This window comes from Drosophila simulans, chromosome 2L, assembly GCF_016746395.2.
Source record: "Drosophila simulans strain w501 chromosome 2L, Prin_Dsim_3.1, whole genome shotgun sequence".
Taxonomy (NCBI): domain Eukaryota; kingdom Metazoa; phylum Arthropoda; class Insecta; order Diptera; family Drosophilidae; genus Drosophila; species Drosophila simulans.
In genome coordinates this window covers 3,992,167-4,015,675 of record NC_052520.2, presented here as the reverse complement: position 1 = coordinate 4,015,675, position 23,509 = coordinate 3,992,167, and the positions used below count along the sequence as shown (strand labels likewise).

The following is a 23,509-nucleotide window of genomic DNA, read 5'->3' as shown; positions in this document are numbered from 1 at the left end:
TAAAACAACTATATGCATATTACAAATAACCGTTTAATATGAACATATAAAATATAAAAATATGTTTGTTGCAGCTGTATTTTTACGCTAGTTTATAAAAGTATGCTACACTTCTGTAGCTCAGCGAAGAAATTAACCGTTTTATGGGCTAAAACTAAGAAAGCTTGCATACTTTTCAGCGCATTCATGCCATTTTGAATGATTTTCCAACGCGGGAAATAAATATATGTACAACGAACTTTGATAGGCATTTTCAGAAGTACACTTAATAGCGACCTTTCTCCCCATCTTTATAACGTTTTTTTCCCTCATGTGGAGACCAAAAAAACAGAAAGCAATTGCGAGAGCTTACCGAAAACAGCGCTATATGCGCACTCATTGCCCAGATGTCACCTATGGCGACGGGGGCGGGTCGGGAAAGTGGGGGCGTGGCACATCTCCAGCTTGCAGCTTGGCATTTAACGCATTGTCCTTTTAGCCATATTGATGATGATGCCAAATGACACCAAATGGCAATGGTGGGCAAGACAATGACGCCGTGGCTTCCAGCTAGGATTTTCACTATCACTTGCATGGTGTCCAACTCCGGCAAAAATCTGTCCCTCCTCCATTTTTTTTACACAGCGAGAAACAAATTTTAAAAGATGTTACCTAAAAAAATACAAAAAAAATAAACATTATTAAGTCGATAAACATAAAGTATAGATATAAGATGCATTTCCAACTACGGATTTAATATATAAATTTATAAAATAATTGATATGTCCAGCTCGCATGTTTAGAGTGTCCTTTCTTTTTCATTTTTCCCTACTGCCCGACGATTTCCCTCCACATCCTTGGGCTCCTCGTGCGTTGTTGTCGCAGTTGTTTCCATGTTGTGTCTGCCATTATTTCGTGGATTTTTGGCTGCTTTAGCATTTCACTTTGATAGTCCTCCTCGTCGTGGAGAGACGTGGGCAGGACCATCGAGGGGTTTTCCGCAGACTTCGTCCTCCTGGCTCGATTCCACTTCATGGCAGCTTTCTCGCTTTATCTGGTGACAGACATAAGTTTTGCTTTGCCCTCCATTTTTATTTCGCTCTACAGATGATACTCCCCAGTAACTCATCAACGCGCATATGTTCGCCTTTTGGATTTTTCTTCCTTTTTTTTTTGGTCCCCACATCGAGTAAGAAATTTATTTTTATTTGTTAGCTGGCTGGGCTGCTTGACTTTTCCTGTTGCTGTTTCCGTTTGTTGTAAATTTTAGTGGATTATCCTGCCGATTCCGGCTGCTGCTTTTCCTCCCATTCGTTCGCTGAATTTATTCAAACTTCACTAAACACAATCAATTTACGAATTATTATTATGCCTTGCGAAGTTCTTTGTGGGCCAGTGCAAGGAAAAGTTAAGGATACCCATTAATCCGATGGTCAGAAGGGCACACTTCTATGAAATAAGAACAAAAATAAATTTCGAAATTATTTACCTAACCTTACATAAGATTATAAAAATATGAAAAAATATATAGTTTTGTCCCAATCTGTGAGTATTTGATTATGAAGCTGAAGTAATGAGTATGCCCAAGTTGAATACTTCATTTTGGTGCCAGTCTTTGATTTCCTTGTCGCCATTTGTTGGCGAGTCCTTTTTCGCATTTATTGCATTTGTTACGCAGGACGAACCCTCTTCCTTTTCCTCTTCCTCTCTTCCCCCCTTCCACTTCCCCTACTCCAGCCATTGAGAGCACTTTGCGCTTATGATCTGCTTAGCCTGACCGGCCCCGCCCCCTGAACGGCCGCCCCTTCTATATGTACTCCTTTCGGATCTGGCTCATTTGCCAGCCGCCTCTTAGCTTTATGTTTATGATTTCCATTTCCATTTCATGTGTGGGCGTGGCGGCCTGTAATTACCACTTAAAGTCCACCCACAAAGGCGGCAAAATCCATGGAGGGGCGAAAAAATAAGGAAGAACAATGGGGCTGTAATCATAATAAATAATAAATGAATGAATTTTATTGCTTAATGGATTGCAGTTACACTCGGTGGAGTTGAAGTTCTGCCCTGGGTCCTCTTTCATTGGCATTAGTCACACTTTATTTATGAATTATGATACGCTTTTCGGGTTAAATGGCTTGAGGCCGGCATATTGAATTAGTGAAGGGATTGGACCTACTTATCGAAAACTTGTTGGGTATAATACGACTGATAAAGCTTTAGACTTTATAAATGGAAGCAAAATAAAAGAACCTCGCTGCTATTCGTTGAGTCAGCTGAAAAACTTGTTAAAAAGTGGTCGAATTTGTTTTTCCTTTATATAGTTATAGAATTTTCGGTTTTATTATTATTTTATCTGAAGAAGAGGGTATTTTCAGTTCGTACTACCCTTAAACCTTTCACCCTACTTCGGAATTTACTCGCATGTCTTTCAGTGGTCAGCACACGACACTTTCAACGGATTCCCAGCCCATTTATGTCGCTCGTCAGCCGTTCCGCCTCCGAATTTGAGTAATAATGATTCATTGCCTATTAGCAGTTAATTAGACTTAAAAGGGGGGCCATCAAAGGGCTTATACTTTCGCCCCGACTAATGAAAAACTATTGGGCCAAGTCGGCTTTGAACTCGTTGCGAGCCATTACGAGAATATTCGGCCAAGCGTTTACTGCAATTAGGTGAGGCCCAAAATCTTGGCCAGAAATTCGGTCATGGACCATTGAGGCAATTACGAAATTTACGAAATTTTCGGGCACAGGATTAATACTCGGCTGAGGACCGTAAATAACTGATATCTGTTTATGATTATTACAGTCTGCCACTCAATTGGATTAGCATTTTGCATTCACCAATTCGCAATGTAGTCTGTCTGGAGTTTTTGTTCTCCTTTTCTGAAAGGAGTTGTCATTGGTTTTTATGGCTATTATTGTCGTTGCCATTAGGCCGATATTGATATGGTCTTTGGGTATTATTTAAGCCATACCCCTTACAGAAGCCTTCCCCTTTTGCTTTTGCGCAAAATCTGTGAGGTGTCATGTTGGTTTAAATGCCCGGGGAACTCGGGACATCCTTGACATGCCGCTGTGGCAGTTGAAGTTTACGATAAATGCCAGTGTATCCGTCGTTGGAGCTCTAATGCGCTCTAAATATTTTCTTTTGGCTTTGCCCCAAGGAGAGGTTTTCAGGTCTCGAGGCATCGAGAAATCCGTTTAGAAATAAACTTATGTTTCGGCTTCTTGGGGCTCCGTCATCAATGGATTTTCGGGGGCGAAGGTAAAGGATTCAAAAGCCGAAAGGATCACCGTGGAGACATCGTTTCAATCGTTTGCCAGGCACGTTCCTAAATTCAGCCAAATTGACAAACAAAAACCCTTTGCCTGGCTGCACTGGCCAAAAACTTAGTTATGTTTCAATGCAATTATCTGTTTTCCTTAATCAAACGATTAAAACCAACACCTTATAGGTACACCATAAGATGGCTTGAAATTTCAAATGAATAAAGTAAGTAATTTTAAAATGCAACCTTTTGTTTCGAGTGCAACCAAAATTGGGCTCATCAAGTGCGTGTGTTTTGGGGAATAGCATTTAAGGTGGAGCGAATTGCCAAAGCCAAACGCAATTTCCAACAAATATGGATTGGATTCACTTACAGGGAATCGACCTATAAACCCCTTCAGACGCCCCACAAATTGCCTGCCCAGAGGCGTGGAAAAGGGAGGTTTAAACGGGGGATGCACGGATCATTGCCCTGGCAACGGTAGTCGCTGTACTCTAATTGACTTTGCATGCCATAATGCTTTTTAGCCATGTTTAAGCGTCATCATATAACCGCCAAAAACAAAACCGATAAGCGCACACAGTCACACTTACTAACAAATGCTCATGAAATCGATAATCGATTATAAAAATAGATTTATTTGTTTTTCTTGTTTGCCTAATTGCATATATTAGTATTTGTTTAAAGTAAATATTTTTAATATTCGTTCTGTAATGTTTTAAGAAGAGATATTAATATCTAAACTCTGAAGAAAGAGTTTGCAAAGCTGCTAACATTTTAAATCTTCCAACTGACTAAAGTTTTATAAATTTTAAGACTGTTTAAAAAATCTTCAAAGTTCTTCCCAAATTTCTAGTGTATTTTAATCGCATTTCCAGTCGCTTCGTTCAGTTGCCTGTTTAGCTTTTCAATTCAATCAAATGCATTCCACATTTTGGGCCCAATTGTTGTTTGCAGGCATGAACAAGGCCCAGAAAATTCGCGAGTCTCGTTGCATTTTTATAGCCCACACATTTGGGCCTGGTCGACTGCACAGTTAAGTAGCCAAAGCGATGGACACGAAACGGAAATACACAGGAAAAAACTAGCAATACCTTGAGCCATTATTTAAAATTGAAGATTTAAAACTGATGCACGTCTTTAATGAATACGAACTCAAGATGTCAAACCCTTTTCAAAAAATCTGATAAAATGTATTGATATTTAATAAAATTATGAAAAACATTTTCAAGTGTAGTTACACATCTGCATTTTTGTATTTAAATAAAAGCTTAAGTCATATTTTTTCAGTGTACAACTCTACAGCTGCTGCCGTCGTTGTTGTTTGGTTTTCTGGTTTGGTTCGTTGCGAAAACTTTGTTAACTTTGCACTGACCCCGCCCATATTTGACTGGCCCACATCCTCCGCCCACTCCACCCACTCCACCCACTCCGCCACCCCCCTTAACCCACTCAACTTGGTTGACAATATTTGCCAAAACATTTGTTGTTGCTGCTGGTGGATCGAGTCAATTGAATTTAAGTGGCTGCAACGGCAACGAAGTCAATGACATTGCTCGGCCACTTTTGCGGTCCTCAAATATGTTGCATAGTTATTGGCCAACTCAACTAACGCTTTTGGGTCCGTACTTCTCGCATTTCGTATTTAGGTTTAGATTTTCGCTGCTATTTTTTTTTTTTTTTATTTTAGCCAAGGCATCATCAATTTTCATTGTAACGCGATTAGTTTGCTGGGCAGTGCAAACGGATATGAGACAGCGAGGCTAACTTCATTTTTCCGACCGAAAACGCTGATGACCATAAATGCCAAAAGCAGCAGAGCAATCGCCCAGCCAGGGATTTTATAAATGATGAGTACACTGGAAAAAAAGGACATTGATCGCAAAACCAGCATCACATTCATTAAATGCGGTATTTTGAAGGAAACATGTCGAGGGAAAGTTTATACAACTTGTATCTTGTTTTTTTTTCTAATGTTATATATAAATAAGCAAGAGCATATTTTTTTCGCAGTGTAGCATGCCTTAGCTAAATTTTTCGCATCGAAAAATGCCAGGCATCTGCGTTATGTTCGCGGCGTATCATTTTTCTATGGGCCATGTGTAATTTATGCTCCATTTGCTGGCCGCCTCTCTTGTTGCTTTACTTTCACAATTTTCGCCTATTTATTGTGTTGTGGCCATTTCTATATAATCTCTACGGTCTTCTATTGTTTGCTTTTTTGGAGAAAAGTTTGATGGGAGCAGGGAGGGGAAGGGGGGCGGTACCATGATAGACACATGCTCTTTTGATTTATGAATGCAAACGAGCTACAGAACACCAATAAAAGCAACACAATCAGCACGGGCCAACACAGAAATCTCCATTGAAATAGAAATCGTTTTTCCTGTTTGGCCACACGCATTTAAAGCAATTAGTCTAAAAGTGTTCCACCTTTAATTTCATTAGGCCAAGGCAAAAAATAAAAAGGCAGTGCGAAAGGTCTGCTCAACTTCTCGGCTAAAATACCCTGGAAAACATGTAATTTTTTGTAAGATGATATCAGTTTGCATTTTATTGTATAATAAAGTTCACTTTTTATAATGCACAACTCCTTTTCCATGGTTGTACTATATATTTATTAGAATTTTTTAGTTGCAGCAACTAGTGATTAATATAGAATCCAATTACAGGATAACCAGATAGTTTCATCTGAAACCAGATTAAATGTAGAACCTTTGTTGCAATTTGGTGCAAAAAGTGCAACTCAATCCTTTGCCGCAGTTCTAATGAAGCAATTTTCGTTAAAAGCAGTCACCACAGCAGCTTTTCTTTCCATTTCCCGATTCCCTACGCCACCTCCTGCCCCTCCCTTTCACTTTTCCAGCACCATCAAGTGTGTGCGGATTCGTTTTCAACATTTTTAGTTGCTTCGGCGCGTGTTTGTTTCAAAAAGCTCAAATTGCTAGTGCCAGGAACAAAATCCGGACCGGTGGCCCAAAGAAAAGGAATTACAGCTGACTCTGGCACTGACTTTTCGCAATTATCCAGCGCACCGAATGCCCTCTCCCCCCCCCTCGGAAAATCCACGCCCCCTGGAAAACTCGCTGCCCGCTTTTCTCCGCTACGTGCGAATTTATTGATAGCGATATTTTGTGTGGGGATTCCGGGAATGCGGGGCAGCGGGAAATGTGTGCTAAGTGCATTTTACATTTCCGGTCAATGGCGCTAACCTCACGAAATCTTCGGGACTTAGTTTCCAGCAGTGCAGGCAAAAAAACAGTGTTAATATAACTAATTAAGAGTGCTAAGTTTATGTTTAATGAATGTGCATTGCCTTTTTGCAACATAATAATCAAATGCGAGCAATGTTTACTTTTACTTGCAGCTTGTATATATATGTTATTTCCGGTTCCTTGAATATTTGTTAGTGTATGGGTTAGGTTAACTTTTAAAATGTGTAGTTCATACAATTACTTCAAGTGTTGACCTGACCTCCCCCCCTCCCCGCCTCACTCTGATTACATTTCTTATTATATTCGAGCAGTTTTCGCTTTGGTTTTCATTTGCTTTTCATTTGCCATTTGCGTCACGCTTCGCTCTGACCCGCGTTTTCCGCCTTTCCCCCATTTCCCCTCTTGGGGGCAGGCTATTGAGACCTCAGCGATCCTAGATGCTACGTGCCACGGCGCACAAGGGTTAAGGGCGAATAAAAGAACGCCAAGGAGGAGACACTTGGAAGTGTCGACACTTTCGAACTTTTGCTGCTCCATGTTTTTTATCTTCCTTTATTTGCAATTGCCCCCCACATCTGCAATTGCTGCGTAATTTTTATTAGCTCTGAATGAGCATCTCAAGTGGCGCTCTATTTATCTTGGAAAACGCCGCGCTCATTTCCAAATTGCCAACATAAATTTATTTGTTTGGCAAAACAATTTAGCCCCATCTACCGCGCCACTTTGATGCGTGTCTCGTTTTACATTTTTTGACAATTTCATTGTTCCTCGCCTGCCTTTTATTTTGAATGATAATTTTTTGGCGCGTGTGTGAGGGGGCAGTCACGTCATGCGACAAAAAAAAGAAAAAGGGGGCGTGGCGGCAACGCTTTTATGCCAAAATAACAAGCCATAAACATTTGCCGTTGCCATTTGCCCATTTTCGCGCGCGAGCTTTTTAAAAAGACAAAAGGACGGGAGTAACAAATAAAGAATGATAAAGAATTTTATTGCACATACGCAATGTGCACCGAAAAAAAGAGCTAATTAAAAATGACAATATTCTCAATAAGAAATTAAGAATTTTGTTGCAGTCATCAGCTTGAAATTAAACATCTGCGAATTTCTTCAATTTAAATCAATTGTATTATAATTTTTTCTTGCAGTGCACAAGCAAACAAATAAAGCAAATGGCTTTCTCGCATTAGGATGCAATCCCTCTACTTTACTACAAATGGCCGACAGTTTGATATTTTGATTGTTTGCCTGCCTCAGGTATTTTCAGCCTTTGATTAGTTGACACATTTTATGTGTCATTGCCAGGAAAAAGGGATATTTAAATCCAGTAGTGAGTACCGCATCTCAAACTGTTGGCTGAATATAAAAGTGACTGACAAAGCTGTTTGGTTTAGCTATAAATACATTTTTTGAACATTCACCTTGCGGGTTACATCCGGTGATTTTTGGGGTTCGATCTCTTTGGGCGAGATTTCAATTGTATATTGACTTACACGTGACTTAACCTTGTCCTGATGATGCATATTCATTAAACCCATTAAAAAATGGGCAAATATTATGAAGTAACTAAACATAAATGAACTACTTGCTCTATTTGCTCATTATAAGTTGGGATACACCAATTCTAGGAAGCAGCTAAATAAATGAAAAGAGAATACCTAAATCCACCAAGTGTCTGTAACAACTAATTAACCGCAGTGACCAATTCACAGGCAATTACTAATTTGCACTCGATTTGGGGCAAATGCTGTTCCTGGGGGAATTTCCAAGTATTTTGTTGGGTTAAGTTCTGGTCAATGTGAAACTCATGCTGCTGCTGCAGTTGGCCGATGAGCTCACCATAAATTAAGCATATAGACATGTGCTCAACTATAGTTATCCCCCATATACATATAGACCAACTATCGTTGGGCAGGGAGCTGCATGTCTGACCAAACATTTTGTATAGGACAATTTCTAAATGGAATTTAATTTCCGGATTAGAATAGACATTTCATGCATGCTGTACAGAGGAAGGGGTAATGCACTGGACTCACTGTTCGTCTTGCCTGGATTTCGCCCACTTTTCCCTCCCTCAGCGTTTAATTTCCCAGATTCACTGCTCACAGACACTGAAAAAAAAGATCTTATATTTGCAAAAGATTCTAATAGTATAAACAAGGTCGTATTCAACTGATTTTGAGCTACAATTCAGCTAGTTGCTTCATTTTCCGCTGGCAAAATGCAAGCATTAGAATTTTCTTTAAGTGCTCTACTCATTGAAGCTTCTTCTTTTCAGATTCCTCAATGCCTCAATGAACAATCACAACAAAAGGGTTTGCCTGTGTGTGGCAAGGAGGCGGCAACTGGTGGGCGTGGCTAGTAAAATGTTCGAAAATGTGCGGCTTTCCCCCATCGGCTTCTTTTTCTCCACCTGCTGTTTTTGGTCTTTTGGCTTTTGTTTAAAATTTCGAAACAATTTTTCCCAGCAGATTTGATGAGTTGAGAGTGGTAAGGGAAGGGATCATGGTTGGCTAAGTGAAAAGGGGGGAAAAGCGAAGGCGACTACGGGAAGAGCAGCTACCTTTGTGGGCTTGATTTAAGCCCAACTCGAGTTATTAATGTAATTTGATTTTGGCAACAGAAGCTGAAGCAGACAAAAGCCAATGATGTTTAGGCACTGGCTGCTCAAAATTTCGATGATAATGACGATACTTTTGATGAGTTGACATTGCAAAAGAGCAGCCAGTGAAGGGTTTAGGCTCACTTTGGGGAGAAGTACATTTTTTAATAGAGTGTAAATTACCGGAAACACAATTAAAATGTTCCAGGCTCAAAAATATCTGAGAACGAGTAGACAAAAGCTAACCATAACAAAGGCTAAAATCAAAATGAGAACGCCAAAGGTTTATGGGCATGAGTAAAGGCAAAGGGTTGAGTTTAATTAATGGTTTAAGGCTGGGGAAATCATTTGGGGCTAACTGCAGGTTTCTCAATCGTCAAGAAAACGAGGCAAATAAGGGGTTAAGGACTCCAGCTACTTAACACCCTCTAAAATCCACCCCCTTAATCGTTTTCGGAATTTTCCAAGACGCTAAACGGTCGACAATGACGTTGACGTTGGCCTAGGGCAGGCAAAAATTGTCGGAAACACCTTGTTCTTTGACTACCTCCGAGCGGCAGCGGCTTCCATATATTTTCCAACTTGTTTTCCAACCCCGCCTAAATGCTTTTCCACCCACGGCTATTGTTGTTACTGCCCCATACATAATATGTTCTTTGTTTATAACAGCAGCGAAAACAGGTCGCCGGCGTCTGATGAAGCGAATGTTTAAAGGAAAACATTAAGTTAGCGGTGAAAAGTGGGTAAGGATTTTAAAAGAGGTGGCATTAAACTTATAGTATAGTATACTTTGAAAGCACAGAACAGAAAAATATGTTTCTGAATTCCTCAGACACCTTTAGAGTACTGTTGATCCTGAGTAATAACAATTTAAAAGAAAATCGAAATGTAATTAGCTTGTATATAAATTAACTAAAAGAATGCAATACAAGCCACTGAAGTTAAATTTTAGTCTTATTTTTCAGATTAACACAGACGATCTGTGTTAATATATTTAGTCCACTGGTAATGCAGCCATTGTTTTTGAAATGAATGAATAAAGGAGTCGGGGTGACCCTAGTGACCCTAGCTGAGAAATTATATAAAAATACAGAGGCGTCTGGGAAGAAAGGGAAAGAGGGGTAGTCGGAACAAGTTTAATATGAATTATTACGTGCAGAAAAGTTGTATGATGCTGCTAAATCTGGCTAAAGACCTTTGTTAAGGTGCCAACAAAGCACACACAGCAAACCAAATGAGTTATCGAGTCTGTTGTTTTAATACCCTTCTAAATGCATAATAATAATAGTGAGGGAATTTTAATAAATATTTTACAACATATACAATATAGTTGCTATAGAAGTGAACAACAATATCTTAATTCGTTCAACATTTAAAATCATGTGCATTATAAATTACTTGTATCTCAAAGCAACTTTAACTAGAGTATACAAACTGCACGAATGCATGGGCTCACCTGGCCAACATTTAAGTTAGGTCTTAACATGCCCCGTGTATCTGTTAGATACAATTTGTTTTAATTGCACAAGTTGGCAACCCTGGCTTGCAGCAGCAACGCGCCAATTAATTTCTATTTAACTAGGTCTCAGCTGAGATTTTCGCCCAGTGTCACACTGTCAAGCGATATTTTGTATTTTGGGTAAATAATAACCGTATAACAGCTCTTATGAATAAGATTCGTCTTATGTTTAAAACATCCAAATTGATCACTAATGCAGTTTTGCAATGTTCTTGATTGAATTTTATTTTGGTTTTTATTAAGTTTCATAAAAGATCCATAGGTTGTCGTTTAGTGAGCTGCCACAGCCTGATCGTACTTGGGCGGCAGAGCGGACATAGTCTGTGGCTCCTGCCAGTGGGTTGCACACTGGGCAGGCATCACTGTGGTGGTGGTGGTCTGCACGGGCACAGCCATCTGGTTTGCTGGCACGGACACCACAATGTTGTTTCTGGACATCATGCGACGACATCTGCGGCAAGGACGACCCCAAGCCCAAGGGTTCGCGTAGTAGAGAAGGCCCCGACGATGGTAGCATTCGCACTGGACGTTGATATTAACATTATTAACGTTATTCATTTTTCCACGTTAGTCTTCTTTCTATGACTTCGGAGCGTTAACTGACCGTTTTCCTACTGTTTTCCACTTTATATATTTTATTTGGTTAGTGGTTCGACACTCGTTGCGATAAGGAAATCCTCTTAGCCTTTTATCAGCACATTGATCGATCAACGTTTTTGGCACCCCTTAGTGATTCAATTTTTTCCAGGGCTGGCTCAATGCATTATACTCGCTGATTCATGGGTGCTCGTAAACTTGGGGTTGCCTTGGGATTGGGATAAGATCGTGAGTCATCTTGGGTAACTGGGCACTTGAAAAGTGTTAGGGTAGATCAGAATCATAGGCTTATTTAAATAAGCTATTGAGATTGATGCACTTGATTCCACAAGTAAACTGATAAGATACAAGGGTAAATATATATAGCTGGCATTATATGTTCAATTTTTACTAACTGCTGCGCAAATAGTTTTTTATCATCTTGAACATATTATTATCTATAGTACGACTAGTCCAACTATTGTTACATATACCTTGATCCTTTAACTTTTTATTAACAATATATAAAAAAAGTTGAGAGATAGGAAAAGTTAGTGTGTTTCCCACAGAATTCAATAGCCATTTCCCAATATCAGTAGAATCTCCAAAGATAAAATCTTAGAGATGATACAAATGTACTTATGTTAAATAAAAAAAAATATAAGAATTTTTAATTACTATTCTTCAAATATAAAACAACAGAATATACTTTTTCGTTTTCTCAAAAGTTTTATTATATTTCGAAAAAGTTTATTTTTAAAGTTATTGGGTAGACACAGCTGGTACTGGTACAAATGTAGTAGTGGTGGTGATGTTGTTGGTGGCAACTGGAACTCCAACCTGAGTGGGCACAACCACAACATTTCGGGACATCATCCTGCGGCACTGGCGACAAGGACGCCCCCAAGCCAGGGGATTTGCGTAGTACAGGACTCCTCGAGGATGGTTGCACTCGGCGCACTGGAGGTTGATATTGATGTCGGACATGGCTCTGTCTTGTCTTGGCTCTCCTTCTATAGGTTGTCTCTGCTCGACTGCACTTCAATTTGGCTTTTAACTTTAACTTATAACCTTTTTATACAGCCAGTACGATTGCGATAAGAGGAATTGATGACTTGCTTATCACAACAGTGATGGATCAAACTCGTAATTCTGCTGCAGCAGTCGTGATTCATTTAGAAATGGTAGTGCATTGCCTATGAGTCATACTTCATATTTCATTATGGAAATAAATTGAATTATTTTAATGACATTCTCTAGGTTAAGAGTCAATGCACTATGGAAAATGTAGCCACTTTTTCTGGCCAAAACTCATTTTCTAAAAGTCGGTCTATAAATATAATATTAAATGCACGCTTTCATAATTGACCAATGTTTTATTCTGCACATCAGAATTATCAGCATTGTAATGCTTAAATAATAATAAGCTTGATTAAAAAAATTTTATTTAACTTAAAAATTTTAACAATATAAAAATAAGATAGTTTGTTAAAAGTAACTAAGTAAACACAAAGCTGCAAACAAATTTATAAAATATATTAAGTATATTTTGAAGATCTAAATAACAAAATAAAACTACATAAATCAATCTCTCACAGCTTATAACTTAGCATTTAAGAACTTTTAATCTGAAAATTTAAAAATGAGAAGCAAAGAAATGTTTGGCTATTCAGCTCTCATCAAGCGCTTAAACTATTTCAAAAATATATTTTACATTTTCTCAAAAAAAATGTTTTGAAATATGTTTCAATTCAAATAAATAATAAAAAACTAACAAGCAGCTCCGCAAAACAGGCAAGAAAATGTATTAAATGTATAAATACCAAATAAATAATAGAAATAATAGGTTTATATTTTTTTGATACGATTTCTTTATTTACATGAGCCCAAAAATATAGAGCAAATTTGAATTGATCCTCCACTATTAGTAATTAGTAGGAGCGGACATAAGCCGGCACAACAGTGGTGGTCACAACAGGAGCAGCCAATCGCGTGGGCACCACCACCACATTTCGTCTCATCATCCTGCAGCATCGACGGCAAGGACGTCCCCAAGCCCAAGGACGCGCTGCGTAAAGGAGTCCTCGGCGATGGTAGCACTCGCACTGGATGCTGATGTTGCAGTCAGACATAGTGTTTTGATTTTTGTGTTCTTCCTTCGTTGAATGTTCAGGCTGAACTGACTTTTAGTATGCATTTCGCCAGGTTTTAGCTGTATTTATATGGAGGCATTTCGATTGTGATAAGAAGGCCGCCTATCTATTTGTCAGGGAAAGCCCTCAATCCCTCACTTTGCTATGACTCATATGTTCTAGGGATGTTGAACTTGTCGTTCTTAAGTGACTCATCGTAGTCCTCTTCTTAAGTAATAGATAGTTTAAGAATCAAATAAAAAATATCTTGACTCTTCTCTTCATCACTAATTAATTTTTTTTAGGTACTAATTCCCGAACTCTTATAATGAAAAATATTTGAAATTTGTGTACATATATTTTTCAAGCCATAATTCGATATACAATTCTAAAAAAATAATTCAAAATCTTTTATATTTATTACGCCATTTAAATAGAGAAAACTATTGCCCAGTTTTCGTTTTAATAAAGCTTAAAATATGTTTATGTACTGACAGCACTAGTTGTACAATAATTGATAAGCTGGCTCCGACCAGAGGACATCAATCATTTCCCACCAGTCAGATAGCAACTGAAGCCAAATAATATATACAAAAGCCAAAAAATCCACGAAAACAATTACCCGTACGGAAAATAGAGAGAGAGGAAACGGAATCATGACCATGACCATTGTTTATGGCGTTTGCCTGTAGTTCAATTTTCATATTTGTACCATTAACATTGCAAATAAATGCAGGCATATATATTCACAATATGAAAATGTGTCACAGCAAGTACCGACATTGAAAACCAATCAAGTATATTTCAATTAAGGTAAAGTGCATTTAAGTTATTTAAGCAAATATTTCGAGCGGATTTACAATTGCATTGGCAATAAGATTGAGGCAAATTAAAACGTCAGTTTACATGAGGAAATATGTGCGTAAACGTTTTGGTGGACTTTTTGCCAATATAATATAGTATATTCTTTGTTGCAATGAATTTAAGTAAAAATGAAATTGAAACATGAAGAAGTGAACTGTTTTTTTATTTTTTATTTTTATTGTACAAGGGCTTATTTTTGGTAAAAGGTAAATTTATAGTTTCTATTTGCAGAAATACAGGAAGTTTAATAAATATTTTTAAAGTTGTTCACTTCGTTGTTGTTCGACGGTCAGATTGGGACCACGCCTACCACCTGGGCGGTGGTGGCTGCTGGACAATGATGACCTCTTCCCTGGGAGGGGGACGCCGACCGCCGATGTTGAACTCGATGAAGGGGGCTCTTGGTGGCACCACATCCACCTCGATAATGGGTCGTGGTGGTGGCGGCTGATAGACGGCAGCTGGTGTGATGACCTCCACCCTGGGCGGTGGTGGTGGATAGCGGCCGCCCACTCCGATCTCAATCACTGGGCGCGGAATCCTCGGCGGCACAATGTCCACCTCCACAATTGGCCTTCCACCGTGATGGTGATGATGGTGATGGCGACGTTCCTCCTCGTAGTACGGCATTTTCTTCAGAAACTATCCAAGTATTGTATCCTCAGTGGGGGAAGTGAATGCCTTTGACTGCTTTTTCGAACTGAACTTGCTTCTTCACCTGCTTAACTATTTAAGTCAATTTTTATCGCTAATGAGGGGGAATTTTTTCTAATTTTGTTATGTGCGTTTCGCACAGTAGCTTAGTTGGTTATCTTGTCAGGTGGAATTAATGTGTTTTTCGATAAAAAATAAAATTGATAAACGCCATTTGATAAACACGAAATTCCGAATTGAATTTCATTACGAGAGTTCAAGGTTTCCATGAATCACAATTTGCGATTTAAGGGGAAGGACATAATTCGATACTTCTGATTGATGACTCACACCAAACATAAATAATTTGGATAATGCGGCATTTAGAATCGTTTTAGAATTAAAGACGGGTATGTTTTTTAAAGAGCAAGATATTTTATTTATTTCGTTTTAAGGTTATACAGCACAATTAGTTTTTAGTTGATAGGAACCTTTAAAGTTAAATTCCATTTTTGATTTTTGCACCTTCCTTTGGTTATTAACTTGTTACCTTAGTGGTAAGTAATGACAACACCACTGCACCATTTGCGTTGTCATTTCAACTTAAGATTAGGACAAAGTGATATTTGTTTTGATTTCTTGTTATCTATCGCTCCCTTCACTTCATCGATAGTACATTTTATTTGTTGGTGGTGGTTGTGTCTTAGTTTCCAGTCCGACCTCGTTCACCACTGCGGATACGGTGGATTGTTGTAGGGCTGCTGATACTGGTACTGGTACTCGTAGGCCTGCTGCTGCTGCGGATAGTATCCATTGGTGGTGGCCACCGTGACGCCGCCGTAGGGCTGCGGCATTATCACCTGGGTGCCGGGCACATATGTGGCCGCCGGGGTCATGTAGACTACCTCGGCGGGCCGAGGCGGAGGCGGCGGCGGATAGTAGCCGCCACCCCAACCGGGAACCACATCAATCTCGATATTTGGACGACCATGGTGATGGCGAGCAGGATAGCCACATGGATCTTCATAGTACCGCATAGTTGATTAACTAACTAGCCAAATAATCGACCAGCCAACCGGACCAACTTCACCACCCAGCAACGCGTTGAGTACTGGAAAGTCCGTGGCACAGCACGTCTCGCTCGAAACAAACTGGAACTGCGAAGCTCCATCAATCAGGGTTTGTGGGAATTATTCCAGTGGTTAGTGGCAAAGATAAGATGGCTTAGTCATCCGACAAGGTCTGATAACAGCGAGTGGACAGTTGTGCATTTACAGGTGATCGGGTTTCGCTATTTTACTCGCATTTTGTTTACCATATTAACTGATTCTGGCTTATCTATGGGTAACGCGTTATTATTTCGGAGATAGGAGAAAATGCGAGAAAAAGGCGAAAAATACACACAAAGCATTGGTGAAAATGGATTTAAGTTTGGCTACAACAACAAGTGGTTACCGTCTTAATTAACCAGGTGTTCCGATAAAGAAAAAACACGGATTAGAGATTTTGATAATGAAAAGAAGGAACTCGATTGAAACTCAACTCATGACAAATATGCAAAATCCATTTGCTAAAAGTTTGTTTATAAGGTTATACTTTATTGAGGACATATAGTTGTTAAGTTAGACTACGTAGTATAAATTCATTGTGAAGGATTTTGCACATCAAAGTTCCTTCTCAATACTGTGGATTGTGGTAGTGGTTGCTGCCGGGCGGAGGAGGTGGTGGATTTTGGTAGTACGGTGGTGGAGGCGCCTGTTGCACCACCATGACTGGTGGCGGCGGCGGAGCCTGCTGCTGCACCACCACAACTTGGGGTGGTGGGCGGTGATGGCGGCGTGGCCATGGCGGTGCAATCTGTACCTTAATCACGGGTCCACGACGAGGAGGCGGTCCTCCGCAATGATCGTGGGGTGGTGGTGGCATAGTGGTGCTGTAATCTTCTGCAGAAAGTCCGTCCAAATGTGTCGACTTGTCGCTGGTAACTGAACTAACCGAATGCCCAGCTCATGGGACTGACTAACTAAACAAACGCCAGAATATTTGCCCTCATAAAAAAGCTCAATATCAGCATTTGCTGATAGCGAATAACTTTTATTGCCGAAAGTATTGATTCTAGAGCAAAGTTATCGATAAAGCAATTGAAAAATGGCAAATGGTAAAGCTTTTTTTCGAATAAGCTTTACAATTATAATTTGAGCCTGCATACCAATAGATTTTCTCAGTTTCTTTAATGAGTCATGTTTGATTTTGGTTCTCAAACTTTAGGGGATTTTTTCCTTGACTTTCTTATAGTTGTGTAAATACTTGTTTAAAGTTTTAAAAAGAAATAAAGTATTTGCTATTAACAACATTACGTTGCCTCGAAGAAAGCAAATGAACCAAAGTGCAAATATTTGTGTCTGGTTAAATGCGATTAAATTCCTTAACTCTACTGAAAACAAACTTTAGCTTGAGAAAATGTTGTCAAGCCTCAAATATTTATCCAATTTTCAGCCCCGAAAAATTCCCAATAATTTTTTACACATTTTCCTTGGCCGGCAAATATTTGGCAAACATTTGCACGTCTATTATGCAAAGTTTGCAGACACGATTTTGCCTCCAGGGGCGACGTGGGCAAATATTAAATGCATGGATAGAAAAACATGGTAATTTCTGACGGTCAATCAAGAAAAGTCTCTCGGGACTCTCTGAATCTCAATCACTTGATCAAACAAATTCGGAATTTTCGATTTGACAACCAGGAGAGCGATGCCTTCTTGGCTGTACTTAATTGAGTGGTTCGTGCTGCATTTCGCATTTCATTCGCTCTTTGAATTGTCACTTCGATCAAGGAACTGGGGTGTTAGCCATGGGGTTAAGGGTTACGGCTTAAGGGTTAAGGGTGCTTGGCCTAAAAAGTTAAACATGCACAAAGTGGCAAACGAGTTTCGGGCAAAGTTTTCAACTGCCGCAAAAGAAGGAAGGAAATGAGTGCCGCATAACGCGCAACATATCGACTGAGCTTTTGTGGGCGGTGTGCGTTGGTGGGGCGTGGCAGGCCGCATGACAGCCACTCACTTTAGTTATTATAGCCTTTAAAAGGAAATCCCAACTGGATGTAATGAAATCACTGTCCGTAACAAAAACGATTGTTTAAAAGTAGCCGATTCACTTTGAGGATAAAATATAATGGCAATTTTCAAGACCTCTGAAGACGATGAAAATTTCTCAAGAATAGGGTATTAAGTGCGTCACCTTTGAAGCTTCTGCTTTTTCCACATGTATTTTTTAACTCCTTGTGCATATTTTAGGAAATGAATTGCGTCCTGGCAAGATAAAATGTCTCCGTCCCCGAGTGAAGAATCAAAATCAGAAAATTGGGTCTTGGAATCGGGAGTTGAATCTGGATCTGAATCTGCAGCTGAAACTGAGGCAGCGCCCTCGAATCGATAACTGTCAAAAAATAAGCCGGCAAGCAACATGCAAGACAGGCGCATAAGGGGGCGTGGCGAAAGGGGTGTTGCAAAAGGAAGGGAATGGGGTTGGGGCTGGTGGTTCTGGTGGTTTTTCGCGGTGGCGGCGGCGTCGCACAATTTAAATATTTATGGCGCTCCGCTTGGTGCACAAGAAACGGAACCAGGCACACGGCATAGCCAAAAAACCGTAACCGTAAGCCTAACCAAGAAACCAGGAAAAGCAGCTATCCGAAATTTCGCAACCCGTTTACTGAGAGAAAATTATGAAAGTATCTGCAAACTCAGCGTCGCACAAAAGTGCAAAAATTTTATTTTTAAAAAATTAAAATTAAATTAAAATTTGAAAAAAATATCGGTTTTATACAGAATGCCACCATGTACGTTGAAATAAGTATAAAGCATTTATTTAAAAATGGATTATATGAATTTTTGTTCAGTGCATACCACCTTTACGAGGCTTCTTTAGCAGCGGCGTCAGAAAACGCATTTCCTGCTCATGTCATGACATGCAAGTGTGGCTGGGAAATCGCGTAACGCAGCAAGAGTTGGCAAGAAAATCGGGAAAGTTGGAAAATCGGGTGGTGCAGAAATGGGTAACCCAAAAGGAATCATTGCTTTTGTCGACATGTCATGGCAATACTCGTATCTGAAAAGTGTTTTCGGGGTTGGGCTGAGATGTTTTCCGAACATTTTCAGAAACATTTTATTGAGCTACCGTTTTCAGGCACTCGCTGCAAGTTGATGATTGATAGAGTTGTAAAACTGAAGACGGAAAGGCAAAATGCTGCCAGAGGTGAGGAATGACTTGACAGTTTTACTAAACTCTTGAAGTCTAAGGGCGTAACTACCAAAATTTTGCCAAATCTTTTTACAATTGAGCAATATGCTCAACATATTTAATAATTCAAATATTTTAAAAATTATCATTGCATTTTTAAAGTCCACACATTTTGTAAATTAACGCGGAATCTTATGCACAAGAGTTTTCGAAGCACTGACGCTGGCGTTCCTCTCAACTTTTAATTGAAATCAGCTCACAGTTTTACAGCCATAGGAGTACACCAGCAACCGCCACTCCCCCTTACGCCCACAAGGCCATTAAGGAACTTGTTAATTTGCATTTTCCATTTCCATTTGCATGAAAATTTGTTTCTGTTCGCGAGGCGCAAAAATTAACCGGCGAAAGGAACAAAAATGAGGCAAAAGTTGAAGGGAGTACAAAGTTGTCCCTTTAATGCCTGCGGTTTGCACTCCCAGAACTCCAGGAAAACCAAGGTCTTCTTATGTGTATAAACATGTACATACATATATTCCGTTTCACTTTTCGCTTTTCACACTCAAGGCAATTTCCGGCTCTCACTTTCATGTGCCGCCGTATAATTGCTTTTCACGTATTGTCGCAATCAAAACAAAAGCCCACGAAATTCATAAACGATTTTGCGCTTTTCAATATACTGGCAAATCCAAATATTGGGTAAACATTTCCGAGGGAAAGGGCCATCCAAGAAATCGGAAGGATAAAATGTTGCACGCAAAATGCTTGGCAAATATTTTTGTGACTTTGTTGCGTAACAGTAAGTGACCAACTCCCTGCCACGCCCCCACTTGTGGGACTCCCCAGCCGCCCGCATTTTTTGGCCAGGCAACCAAGTGGAAAAAGCATCGTCTGTCCACTCGAGTGTGCAATTAGGTGAAAATAAGTGGTTCAACAAACGCCTCCGAGTATGCAATCATTTAAATTTCACTTCATTTGTCCTTTTCATGATTTGGCCCTCCCTTTGATGGACTTGCTTACACTGAAAATGAAATTCTAAATTATGCTTTGGAATTTAATTACATTTTATTGAACATTCTAAATTTGTTGTCAACGATTAAATAACCAACAATATCTGCACATAAAGTTATAGCTTAAATTGCACAAAATGTCATACATGAAATATATTATTATTTATTTTGATTTATTATTAATATAGTGCCACATCATCGTCATTTTCATTAATTCTTTGCGTACCACTTGTTCGATTTGTAAGTCGCCAAGTTTAGTAAGTTTGTTTTTTAATTCGTTTTCGATACTTTGAATTAGTGTAGTAATTTGATTTATCTGATTCTGAATAATGCGATTGTGTTCAAAGAGTGGCCTTTGAGCGGACATACAGAATGCCCCACATTGATTGGGCGCATCCGTCAGGACGCACTCTGAATCTTTTCCATCCTGAGGACTAACCATTCCAAACGTGTGGAATGCGACGATAATGCAGAAATAATATGTTCCCAACTTGAACATTTTCTTAGGGCGTTGAACTGCGATCGGCGAAAGTTGCCAAAACACTGATTTTTCATTCAGTTTCCAACTTTCGGAAAGCACTCACATTTGCCACGCATTTGTATATATTTCTAAAAATATATAAACAGTGTAAATGTTTACACAAAGCTTTTGTTTATGCAAACAAAAATCAACAAAAAAAAATTCGAAGATCTGTTAAACCATAAACAATATACATTTAAAGACGATCATTTGAACGAAAGAAATATTGCAGCTCAACCATATTTTTTTTTAAGTGTACACATTTTCTGAGCCCATTGCTCCCCTTGTGAAATTACGGCCACCAAACGAAATTATTTTGATTTATATGCAGGCAAGCACCTGCTCATTCAAGTTCCGTGTTTTCCTTTTTTTGCCCTGATATTTTCCCGCCCTGGGATTTGTCTAAACTAAACGCTTTGATTTGCGAAACTCCCCGCCAAGGAAACTGCCATTCGTTTCCCGGATGTCAACAAAAACGGAATTTGAAATGCAAATTTAATTTGAGACAAGACGCGCGACTGAAGGCCTCCTCAAGACCAGTGGTTCCTCGCTTTAATTGCCCCAATGAAAAGGACGAAGGTCCTGCTGGGAAAACCGGCAAGTGGGTGGTGGGGAAATAGAGGAAAATTCTGAGGAGCTGACAGCTAAGCGCCTGCTTTGCCTGTTAATTTTGCGCCAAATCAGCAACAACTTTGATTTCGATTTTATGCCATGTGCATAAAATTTTTGCGCTGACTCAAAAAGTTCGCACAAGTACAAGTAGTATATGTATGTATGAATGTATGTGTGGGTGGGCGGAAAGCGCTAGGAAAATTTTCGGGTAAATGGCAGTGAGGAAAATCAAAACCCTAGCAGTGCCGTATGGAGTGTTTGGCCTGATTGAAATGTTGGCAACTATTGCGCCAAGTACTCACAAGTTTATTGGCAAATTGATGAAGTGTGTTCGCCTTTGCATGCGCATGAGTTTTCCACAGGCTGCAAAACAGTTTTCCATTTTCATTGCATGCCGCTTGCAATTTGGCGGCGCTGATATGCAAATTAAGTTGTTGCACTAAACGACGTGCCGGGAAACAGGGAAACCATGGGCGGCGGAAAATCGGGGGGAATGGGCGCCCCTGCTTTGGCTCATTTGTATTACAATTCGTCAGTGAAATGTTAATGCGTGTGTGTGGGTATGTGGCTCCGGGAAAGTTTATGAGCAGCGGTGCCTTTTCTAAAAGATTTCTTTTAGTTAACGAGAGGGGAGTTTAAAGTTATTGCAATGCGCCGCTCACTTAATATACACATTAACTATAATTATGTTGATAATAACAAATAGAATTTGTAATAACTTTAAAACTTTATTCAAACTTGAAACAACAAGAGACTGTGATCAATTTGTAAAGAATTTTCTTTATGTACATATTTATAATAAACTGCAATTAAATAGTCAACGAATTTACTATAAGTTTGAACTTACATCCTGAAAACTAGTTGTACTTTCGGAGTTACACCTCGAAACTCAAGGGCCGCCGCTACATTATCCTCAGCTCAAGATCCCTCAATCAAACACCCATTTACATTTCCCAACCACACCCTCAATCTCCACTCAAATCGCAATCGAAACACCTTGAGCAACCTCCTCGAATTCAGATGATTTGTTGCCAGCTTAAGGGTGTTTCGATATATGTATATGTTATAACGCTATTCGTGGCAAGATTTATGGGCAAGTTGAGGAAGGGAACTGCTTTCCATGCATGCACTGCATTTCTGCATAAATTCGAAATAATCTCGAAACCCAACACTAAATAAGCAAAAAGCAAGCGGCACGAAAAGCTCACTTAATTAGCTTAATAATTTGGCGATAAATTTGGCGGAAACCAAAAACATTGATCAGAAATGGCAAATAAAAAGCAACTAGCATTAAACAGAGCCAAGGAACAATTCAACCGTGGAAACGCACACAGAATTTCAGAACGACGAGTAGATACCCACTAGGTTACTTTGGTTTATCCATATTCTTGGATAATTACAATTGCACTACTCTGGATAACACTTCTGCACGTTTTTCTTTACGAATTAATAGTAAGAACATTATTTTGCAACCGATATGCTTTCCGCACCTCAAAACCGCCCCATAAATCCGCATATAATAAAGTTTCATATGACGCATCAAAATCTCAAAATGTTGATGAGGAAATGCGTATGTGGCTGATGGTGGTTGCATCGCTGGCGCAATTGAAAAAGCGGCAGAAAGTGGGGCTGCTCTTGTCAAGACCATCATGGCGTATGCGTAATATTGTTTCCCCGAACAAGAGAAACGCCAAACGCACAAATCACGAATGCCGAATCAAAATTCGCCATCTATAAATCGAAAATCACAATTTGGCAATTGCCAAAATCGAAATGCATAACGAACTTATCAAGGGATGGGCACCACAAGGGCGTAAAGGGGCAGGGGGAATTTAGGCAAGGGGGATTGACCTTGTCAAATGTCAAATTATATGCTGAACGACGCTTAGCGGCAACGGAAATTCACATTACGAGCTCTTGGTTATGGCCCCCAGCACGAGAACATTGTAGTTTAAATCACCGTACCCGAAATTTTGGATGTTTCATTTATCAGCGAGTGAGACAGATGCATCCGGCGAGTGAAAAGGGACGGGTGAGGCTAACAGAAAGAGAGGGCTGGACAATTGGCCTGGGTGATTGGGTCGTTGGGTCACTGCGTATGGCTGCAATTTTAATTAAAATTTATTGATTTACAGTTGAATAAATGCACATTGCATCTGTAGCGCGGTTCACGAATGGCGATGTCTCTCACCGAATGGAAACGACTTTAAGCTGGTTTTTAAGGAGACTGGCTACTAGGGATATTTATCGGAACTTCTTATACAACAATCACGATATATATCTATATTTATTACCTAGATTTGGAGAACTCCCATCTTTGCTTTGCCAGTTTTTTTTTGTTAGTT

At 39.6% G+C, this 23,509-nt stretch overlaps 5 protein-coding genes and 1 long non-coding RNA gene across 6 annotated transcripts in view; all 6 read right to left on the bottom strand.

The window, feature by feature from the left end:
- Nucleotides 1-238: 238 nt before the first annotated feature.
- LOC27208366 overlaps nucleotides 239-23,509 on the bottom strand; it is a 137,330-nt gene continuing 114,059 nt past the window's right edge. Inside the window, exon 4 of the long non-coding RNA XR_001600823.3 lies at nucleotides 239-651. This is a non-coding gene — a long non-coding RNA (uncharacterized LOC27208366). The remainder of the gene's footprint in view (nucleotides 652-23,509) is intronic.
- LOC6730935 lies at nucleotides 10,651-11,205 on the bottom strand. The gene has a single exon (XM_002078063.4). The coding sequence runs from the start codon at nucleotides 11,140-11,142 to the stop codon at nucleotides 10,855-10,857; it is 288 nt and encodes a 95-aa protein (XP_002078099.1). The 5' UTR covers nucleotides 11,143-11,205; the 3' UTR covers nucleotides 10,651-10,854.
- LOC27209000 lies at nucleotides 11,906-12,198 on the bottom strand. The gene has a single exon (XM_016184529.3). The coding sequence runs from the start codon at nucleotides 12,145-12,147 to the stop codon at nucleotides 11,923-11,925; it is 225 nt and encodes a 74-aa protein (XP_016023384.1). The 5' UTR covers nucleotides 12,148-12,198; the 3' UTR covers nucleotides 11,906-11,922.
- On the bottom strand, nucleotides 14,303-14,885 carry LOC6730934 (leucine-rich repeat extensin-like protein 3). Its single transcript, XM_002078062.4, has one exon. It carries the CDS (start codon nucleotides 14,784-14,786, stop codon nucleotides 14,463-14,465), a length of 324 nt encoding a protein of 107 aa, XP_002078098.1. The 5' UTR covers nucleotides 14,787-14,885; the 3' UTR covers nucleotides 14,303-14,462.
- LOC6730933 lies at nucleotides 15,211-15,960 on the bottom strand. Its single transcript, XM_002078061.4, has one exon. It carries the CDS (start codon nucleotides 15,824-15,826, stop codon nucleotides 15,515-15,517), a length of 312 nt encoding a protein of 103 aa, XP_002078097.1. The 5' UTR covers nucleotides 15,827-15,960; the 3' UTR covers nucleotides 15,211-15,514.
- LOC6739200 (leucine-rich repeat extensin-like protein 3) lies at nucleotides 16,367-16,819 on the bottom strand. Its single transcript, XM_016169030.2, has one exon. It carries the CDS (start codon nucleotides 16,713-16,715, stop codon nucleotides 16,467-16,469), a length of 249 nt encoding a protein of 82 aa, XP_016023383.1. The 5' UTR covers nucleotides 16,716-16,819; the 3' UTR covers nucleotides 16,367-16,466.